This window comes from Populus alba, chromosome 5 (genome assembly GCF_005239225.2).
Source record: "Populus alba chromosome 5, ASM523922v2, whole genome shotgun sequence".
In the NCBI taxonomy this organism is placed as follows: Eukaryota; Viridiplantae; Streptophyta; class Magnoliopsida; order Malpighiales; family Salicaceae; genus Populus; species Populus alba.
In genome coordinates this window covers 17,608,593-17,617,699 of record NC_133288.1, presented here as the reverse complement: position 1 = coordinate 17,617,699, position 9,107 = coordinate 17,608,593, and the positions used below count along the sequence as shown (strand labels likewise).

Sequence of the window (9,107 nt, the reverse complement as noted above, 5' to 3'; positions counted from 1 at the left end):
ATATGCACTAAGAGAAATTATTTCATTGTAAGATGATAAAGGGTTCCTCGGTGAACACCTATGTGTTGAGGATGATTTGCTATTTTAAAGAAATTAAGTCAATTAGGCTTTGTCATGAATCATGAGTTAAGTGTTGATTTGGACTTATACTCTAAACATGGAAGCTTACCTAGGGCATCAAAGAGTGACAAGGGTACTTGTCATCATTGTGGTAAGGAAAGTCACTATAAGAAGAACTACAAAGATTATCTTGCAATTTTGAAGACTCAAAAGCTTCTTGAAGCTTATGCTTCATGTGTGTTTATAGTTGAATAAAAGTAAAGTGGACCTACGAGCTGGCAATAAAACAAGGTTTGTCGCATTAATTTTACCAAGTGAGCTGATACTATAACTTGATAATTATTATTTTGTTCTAACACTTTCTACAAACATCATATTTATTTATGAATAGATTTAAATTTGTTATTAAGGGAAAATGTTGTTCCTTCTATAGTAATGATGTTTATTATAGATCTAGTACTTATAAAAATAGTTTGTATATACTTGAACTTGAGATGTCTAGATTCAATGTGATAGCTATACTCTTATGGTGCATCTGTCAAATAACAAATTCAATGTAATAGCTTAAACAACTCATAATTATTTGGTTATTAAAGCTTTTATACCACCAATTTAATATTCAATAACTTAAGTTTTAAAGTAATATTTCAAGATATAATTTATATTATTTTCTAACAACATTTAATTTTCCTTTTATCTCTTTCGATGAATTTGCTAGTTGAATATTTCAGTGCTCCGGTATATTTCCCCTAAATTAGCTTTCATGGGATTTTTATGTTTTAGACTCAATTTTTTGACAGTTGCCACCTCCTGTTCTGAGCTTTTTCTTTCTTCTAGAAAAGTTTGCTCCATCTGCCTTTTTTTATTGTACCGTACAAGTAATTTTTGTTTTCCTTTCGCTCATAAATCTAGGGCATCCTTTGCTACATCGAAGTTTTGTTAAAATGCAGTCACATGTGGTGGGGTAAGATGGAGTTAATAAGAGCTATATGTACTGCATAACTTACTTAGGATAATTCCTAGTGCAATTCTAGTGAAGTCTAAGAAACTATTTACTCAAAGTATGCTAAATTTATTCTCGTGTTTCTTTTGCTTGTGGTCTTCTCAGGCATGGATCACCCTTGACAGAGCACAGTTGAACTTTGGGGAGCCTGACAGTGCAACTGAGAACTTCCTTGGAGCAATAGCCATAAAGGTACATTCTTGTATTTCGGTGGCTTGACCTTTCTGGATCATTTTGTTTGTGAACTTTCAAATAAAATAGATTCATGGGACACTACCTGTCATCAAATGGTGAAAACAAGAAAGTTTCCTATCTAAAGATTGTTGTGAGTCATATCAGGACTTGGATTAAGATTACTGTAATTTGACTTTGCTTATATCTTCCTGGCAATTTGCCTGGGTCGAAAAACAATCTCAGCTTTAAATGTTGGAGCTTGAGTGAGTCCTTATTTTTCCTTTCATCCCTTTTATTGAGTTCAACAATCTTGTTGAATTGTATGGCAAATTCGTCTTCCAAGTCTTTCCAAGAAAAAGAAACATAATGTTGCTCCAACATCTAAAGTATCTGTGGCCATCTTTTACTTCCTTCACTCGGGCTGCCGGGAGAGTGATTCATTATAAGGTCCTAGTCTAGTACTATCATGACAGGTGGTATTCCTATTGACGTGCTTAGCTTCTTGTTCCATTTTTGTGTTTGTATAATGTATTTTTTGCTCAATTTCCCCAAATGCTCCGTCTGCTGCCAGATGATTCTAGAGAGGGTCAAGATGACAGGCACAGTGCATCATAGCTTGTAAAAAGGTGAAAGCAGCGTCATTCATCAGGCTTGAGCACTAAAGAGAACCGTTATGTGGAGTGTGACAAGACTGAGAGCTCTTGAATAGATAAGAAAGTAGCATCAAAGCAAGAGTTTCACACTCATGTACCCTGTCATGAGGTAGACCTTTTAAATAGTAGGCTACTGCTTTAACAAATTCATGAATATAAAGAAAATTCTGAATGGTAAGATATTCATCTGGGTCGGTTGGGTACAATGTGACCTCAATCAGACACGATAAATGAAGAGTTCAATTCAAAGAATTTGGCTATTTTGTGCTACAACTATACTTGTATTATGAGAGGGGGAGATCAGAATGCGCGGGGTTTGACGTGATTCAATGGTCTGTCAGGTACCACTTTAACGATGCTATACTTAAAGGGAGCGTTCCATTCAACAGAGCTTATGGAATGACAGCTTTCCAGTATCCAGGCACTGATCAAAGGTTCAATAGGGTATTCAATCAAGCGATGCCAAACCACACTCCCTTCATCATGAAGAAAATCCTTGATATTTACGAAGGGTTGGATGGGCTCGAGGTGTTAGTTGATGTTGGAGGTGGAATTGGAGATACTCTCAACATTATCACTTCCAAGTATCCTCACATTGAGGGCAGAAATTATAATATGCCCCATATATTAGCAGATGCACCTTCGTATCCAGGTACCATTGCCTTCTTTTGTTTTAATAGCACTGTACAGGTAAGGCTCTATCCCAGTTGTATTTTGATGCAATTTGCTCTATAAAGTATGGGGCCAAACAACGAAGTGGCCTTATTTTGCCTTCTGTTTTCTCCTTTCCTTCCTGTTTCTGAAATGGACAGCTTCAACTTCCTATAAGACGTTATGTTGTAGGGGTGGAGCATGTTGGGGGAAATATGTTTGTTAGTGTGCGTAATAGAGATGCTGTTTTAATGAAGGTAAAGCATCTCTGGGTATCATCTCCATTAACCTATCTACGTGTTCTTAGATTGAAGTTTGTCAAGATGTGAGTGAAAGGAAATTTAGTAAAATCTGAGTACTACCCTGAACTTCATAGGAAATAATTCATAGCAACCCCCAAGATGTAGACTTTGGTTTACAAAATATCTATTTTACATAAGATCTTCGTGTTTGATTCTTTTATTTGTTGATTTGTCAATGTACCTTGCAGTGGACACTTCATGATTGGAGCGATGAGCATTGCCTGAAACTACTCAAGAACTGCCGGGAAGCTCTTCCAAGTAATGGTAAGGTGATATTCGTGGAATCGCTTCTTCCTGTTGCACCAGAGAACATTGCTTCTTCACACGTTGTCTTTGAACAAGATCTGTGCATGTTGGCTCGAAATCCTGGTGGTATGGAGTTCGAAGCCTTAGCAAAGAAAACTGGTTTTTCAGGCTGTGAAGTCATATGTTGTGCTTACAACAGCTGGGTAATGGAGTTTCAAAAAAACAGCACTGCCATAAATTAACTTCAGCAAATTCCTCTCCTTTTCCCCCTACAATTGCTCTTGCTCCTGGTGGCTTATGTCACACATACTATGCAAATAGAACAGGGAGTCGAATAATTGTATCATGTACCCATGAACGCAAACTTACACCTTGTTTTTTGGCTACAACTAGGACTGCGTGTCGATTGTTAAAAAAACCCATTGCTGTTGATAGAACCATAGCCTTAAATGTGGTATTTTACCCTCTAGAAGCAAAGGAAAAGGCCTGGCGAGGTAACATCACCTGGGGATGAGATAAACACCAAAGCTCACCAGATAAAGAAGCACGCATGCATACACTGGCTGGGGGTTGAGAAATTGAATTACAAAAGAAAATGTTCTCTTCTCATTATAAAGCACAGATTGTTTGAAATTCAGTTGCGTTTTGTAATTTTACAACATCACTGACAGAGATTAGCTTTCCCTTACAAAAAATAATGAACCGTGTTCGGAACAAAATGAACAAGATGTTACTGTTAAAAACATCGTTTCCAACAAGCATATCTAATGATTCCCTGATCCTTGTAACTCCATATCCTGTATTTGGCACTTGCCAACCAGTAAATGTACTGGCCTTCAGAATCATGCCCTTCCAAGAGTCGAGTATCCAAAAGTCAGCAAAACCTAAGAGTTTACAGCCTAACAAAATATTCTTCCCCAGAAGGCGGCGGGATCAAAATTCTTGACATCAGTTACACTTACAAAATCAATATGATCAATGATTAAAACCATGAATTTTTATCTTGTAATTTCCTGAAAATGTCATGTGCTTTTCAACTCTTCAATTGATTGGCAGCCGACTTCACACTTTAGTGCTGCAGTTACAAGCATGTCCATTCCTTCTCTACCTTTATCTGATTCTTCTCCACCTTCCTTGTACAGTTTCTTGAGGTTTTCACATTCCTTTTTAATCCCTTCACCCTTCCTTTTCACGTACCTTTCAGATTTCTCATATGCCCTCCTTACCCTGCGCAACTTCTGTATTTTCAGATCACATCGCCTGCAAAACCATTTCCCTTTAGGTACAGAAATGCGTGGTGGAATCATGCAATAAAGGTGGTATGCATGATCACAACCATCACATAAAACAATCTTATCATCATCTTTATCAGTGAGGCAACCTCTGCATAAACAAGAAGGGCAATACCAACGCGGGCCATACAATATTAACTGCCTATTTGTCAAGCATCTCACATGGTAGTACTTGCCAGGGCATTCAGAGTGATCACATATATTTATCTTCTCTCCATTGCTCACTGGACTTCCACAAATTTTACAGATGCATATGTTTTCAGTCCCTTCTGATGATAGCTGAACCTCATTATTCGTGCTGAAATTTGATGCCTCTTCAAAATCATTGAATGGTTCTTGAGTTGATAAACCAATTTCATCACCAGCTTGATTAATTTGGGTCCTGGGGCAATTCAGCCTCTCACACGCTACACAATTCTCATGAATGGATCCCATACCACTTGCAGCGCAGTTGTCACAGTACCAGCTTTTGGGGGGAATCTCTTTGACAGCAGGCTCAATACAGGAGACATGGTACATTTCCTCACATGAATCACAAACTAAACAATCTCTCCCATCTGCCTTTTCCCCACAACACCTACAACTGCAGACTCTGTAGACACAACAAGCATCCTTTTGCTCTGGCTGACCATGAGAATCAGAACCCTTGGTGCAGAACTGTATTGCAGCACAAAAGTTTAAATAGGTATCAGAACCAACTATAATCAGAAAGACAATCAATCTTAAAAGTGGTACATATTTCTAATGCCAGCATTAGGAAACTAATTATACTGCTGTGATTTTGAAACAATTACCCCATGCTTTTCATCTTCAAATATACAGCGTACTGATCCTCCCACCTGGAAATCACAGTTAAGATTTTCATTTAAGTTAAAAGGGAACCATAAAAGTGTATTAAGAAACAACAATAAATAGAAACGTGAAACAAAAGTTGCATTTAACACATAACCCACATTCTTAGTCTGACAGAAAAATATCTACATGTTGGATGTCTTACCCGTTCATTACAGCAAGTCTTTGATATGTCTGATAGGCTCTTTGAAAGAGAGATTAATTCAGCACCAAAACCTTGGAGCTTTCTCCAGAACTGAAAAGATCATTTAGGTTTGAATGAATGGCACAACAAATAGAAATTGCATTTTCTTCTGATAACTAGAAATGGAAATGAAATCATGCATGCTGAATGGCTGTTAAAACATTACAATGAACGAGAACAGTAATTGAATGTTATGTAGTAGCATGAATAACCAATTAAGATGAACGAACTACAATCACTATGTAAATCACAAAAAAATAAAAATTGATTGACATCAACATGTAGCATATTAACAATGGGCGAAGAGAAAAATTAACTAATCAAGAGATAAAGCAATAAAGATAAAGGTATGATAGTTTTCAACTCCAAAAAGATCCCCAAACTGTGTGTGATCTAGTGCTTTAGAAATCACTCAAAAGTTTGTCAACTAATAGGAGAGGGTAGAGGTTGCACAGGGGCAGCAGGAATTCATTTACACAGATGCATCTAAGATATAAGATCATATGAACATTGTGGTAAGAAAATGAGATTTTAAAGATACTACTCTACATAACAGACCACAAAATATCAAACAAATAATTACTTTTGTTGGTGCATGACATCTTAAACATTGTATTCATCTTCAACTTTCATACAAAACACATGATGTCACTTAGCTTTTGAAATCACATAGGTGGCACATAAGCAACGTAGTGCCAAGAAGAACCACACATCCAGTCATAAAGCTTACTCAACAATGATTTCAGCAAAAGCATTGTAACACACTAGACAAAATAGTAACATCAAACTACGTAGGAAGGATTGTGATAAATTACCTGCTCAATATCTTCACAGAAAAGCATAGGCGAATGATCATAAGCTCCGTCTTTCATCCTTCTGTCTATGAAACTCAGGCTAAGAATGCTTCCAGTCTTCATTCCTTGGAAGTTTTCAAACAGTAGCTTACAGAGAGAGGTGAACTTTTCTGACAGTAAAATACTAAGGAAAGCATGCTGGCACAACTCAGGGACACTGTGATGTCGTGATTCATCCAAAGCTCCATTTGACAAGACCCCTACATGCCCCTTAGCTGTACTGTGAGTTCCATTAGCCATCTGCCCCATCAAAGGTGGCTTATCTGCATTACAGTAACTAGACTCCTGAAGAAAGACAAAATTTAGAACATCCAATTTATGTTAAGAAACACGAATGACAATACTTTGCATTTAGCACATCCAATTTAATAGCTTCATAAATCTTAACTGCCATCATAAGCGCACCCCTCAAGCACCCCTGGATGCCATTTTCATCATTACTTAATGATTGATACATGTGGTCAAGGACAAACTTTCTCCATTGCCTCTGTGAAACATCATTTAAACGATTCATAGAAGCATGATTCCCACAGCGATGGCCCTGTGAATCCTCATCCTTTATGGTCTGCAAGAAACCACATATTAGCTAGATCAAAGAACTAGGATAAAAGATACAGAACAAACATTAAAATGCATCTTCTCTATAGAATCATACATGATAGGAGTAACTTGCAACAAGTCAATACATAACGAGATTGCACAAGCAAAAATTGGCATGGATGGCCTAGGTTTGTGAGCTACCTGGTCTGACAATCTACTAGCAGCTTCCATAAAACATTTCCCATCCTCTTGACCTTTACTATCCGAACTTGACCTCATGTTCCTTCGTCTCTTGTAAGTTCGAAAACCCTCACTGCCCCCGGAACTTGCATCAGCACCATCATTTCCAAACCCATTGTCCATTGCTTCCATATTTAAGTGCTGAACCCTTTCTTTTGCAACCTCGCCATTGCTTGTTCCCTCTTCACCAACCATCCTTTACAAGTTTTTTTTTTTAAAAAAAAACAAAAACCCTAATTTCAAGCTTTTCAGCGCCAAATTAGGGTTTCACTGTGACACCCACAATGAAAAGAACATAAAATTGAGCAAAACTGCTGAAAACATAATACAAGAAATTAAAGAAAGCAGCATAAATTAACAAAAAACAAAACAAAACCGAGTGTTAAAAATAAACCTAAGCTTGTTTCAGGTAGCCAGGAAAGCACAAAAAAGAAAGAAAGAAAAAAAAACTTTCCTTTAGGTTACCCAGGCTAAATTAAGTGAAGTAATGGTAAATTCTTTAATCAGAGTAAATTTGACATGAATAACCCCCTCCCCCTAAAAAACATTTAAAAAAAATTGAAGATTCAAGAGTTGAAGTTGAGGTTTCTTTTCTTTAAATTTCCTTTCACATTGCTCAGTTACCAAAGAGTTAACATAAACAAAATGAAGAGAAAACCAAAATAGGACAGAGCGTAAAGAAAGCGTACCTGACCGAGTAGAGGATTTTTTAGGCCTGGAAAAATGAAACCCTAATTATCTGAGACCAAGAAGAAGAAGAAGAAGAGTTGGGCTTGTTTCTTTGTTTTGTTTAGAGACAGAGCGAGCAAGAGAGAGTTTGGCTTTGCAAGTAGCAGGTCTTATCCTTTTTCGTACTTTGCAGTGTTCTGCTGTAATTTATTTTTGAAATTTAAATTTGTTTTAGAATTCCGGGTCCTTATAATAACATCTTAAAGGAAAATATTATTTAGAAAAGCAAAAATAATAATATAATTTTTTTATATGCATTTTAATAATCTTTTAAAAAGTTATTAAATTTTAATATATTTAATATTAATAACATTATTTTTTTTAATTATAACTGACTAATTCACCCTAAGGCCTCAGTGATTTTACATAAATGTTTTTATTTTTTTACCTTCTCTCTCCCTATCTCTTTCTCTCTAAAAGTGATTAGAGAAATGAAGTCGGATCTGGTAGTGGATAACCCAGGAGGTTTTAAGGACGGACACGTGTAGGTATTCATCAGGGATGGGCTTGGCTAGTTAGTGGGTGACGCCATCTTCTAAAATTGTCCAATCATCCTCTAAATTACTACTTGCAGCTTATCTATATGTAACTAAATTTATTTACTAATTTAAGTTTATAAATTTTAGAGATATTAAAAATGTATATAATTATTAATTTTAAAACTCATAAAATTAATTAAAATACAAACAAGTAGTTTAAACACTTATATTAATAAATAAATAAATAAAATCTAATTTATGTCCTTGATGTAAAGTGGTTGTTCATACCTTTGCAATGTTTTCTTTTAATGGCTCCAATTCAGTTTATATTTCCATTATTTTTTTTTATTAAAGCATTATATTACAGGAAATACTAGAAGATATGGTTTTTCCAGATTAATTTTTTTCTCACAATTTAGTTTTTTAAACTTTGTTTTTCTTTAATTACATCCTTTTGTATCTATATGACTAATTTATCAAGAATTGCTAAAGAGGGATAAAATTGAAAAAGAGATCACCAAAGTGTAAAACAAAGAGAAAAGGGGTGGTAGTTTAAAGAAATTGAGCAAAGAGTTTATTTTGATCCTCTTACTTTTCGAGTTATAACTTTTCGCCCCTTTAATATTTCAAACATTCAATCATGGTACAAAGCTTTTTCAGTTCCATTTAATTTTATTATTTAAAATGAAGGGACCAAATTAACAATAAAAAAAAAAATTAACCCTTCCTTTCAGCATTATTCAATAAAATGCCTTTTTGAAAAAAAACAATTGCCGTTATTTTGGTCCCTTTTAATTTGATAATTATACATCTTGATCCAAAATTTTTATTTTGTTCATGTTTTAATC

General features: G+C 35.5%; 1 protein-coding gene across 2 annotated transcripts; it reads right to left on the bottom strand.

The window, feature by feature from the left end:
- Positions 1–3,672: 3,672 nt before the first annotated feature.
- LOC118029293 (PHD finger protein EHD3) lies at positions 3,673–7,905 on the bottom strand. Of its 2 annotated transcripts, none has more exons than XM_073409550.1 (7): positions 7,741–7,905; positions 7,013–7,365; positions 6,660–6,836; positions 6,233–6,556; positions 5,379–5,468; positions 5,176–5,220; positions 3,673–5,038 (listed from the first exon to the last, which is right to left on the bottom strand). In XM_073409550.1, the coding sequence occupies exons 2-7, from the start codon at positions 7,244–7,246 to the stop codon at positions 4,112–4,114; spliced, it is 1,797 nt and encodes a 598-aa protein (XP_073265651.1). In that variant the 5' UTR covers positions 7,247–7,365; positions 7,741–7,905; the 3' UTR covers positions 3,673–4,111. The 2 variants fall into 2 exon arrangements, with proteins under 2 accessions (XP_073265651.1, XP_034889041.1); XM_035033150.2 differs by having other exon boundaries at positions 7,013–7,321.
- Positions 7,906–9,107: the final 1,202 nt, after the last annotated feature.

Excerpts from the sequence above, each read along its gene's own strand:
- LOC118029293 (XM_073409550.1), bottom strand. The coding sequence starts at position 7,246 with ATGGTTGGTGAAGAGGGAACAAGCAATGGCGAGGTTGCAAAAGAAAGG. Across the intron at positions 5,221-5,378 it reads AGACTTGCTGTAATGAACGG|GTGGGAGGATCAGTACGCTG; the intron begins GTAAGACATCCA and ends TGTGATTTCCAG. Across the intron at positions 5,039-5,175 it reads TTGAAGATGAAAAGCATGGG|TTCTGCACCAAGGGTTCTGA; the intron begins GTAATTGTTTCA and ends GCTGCAATACAG.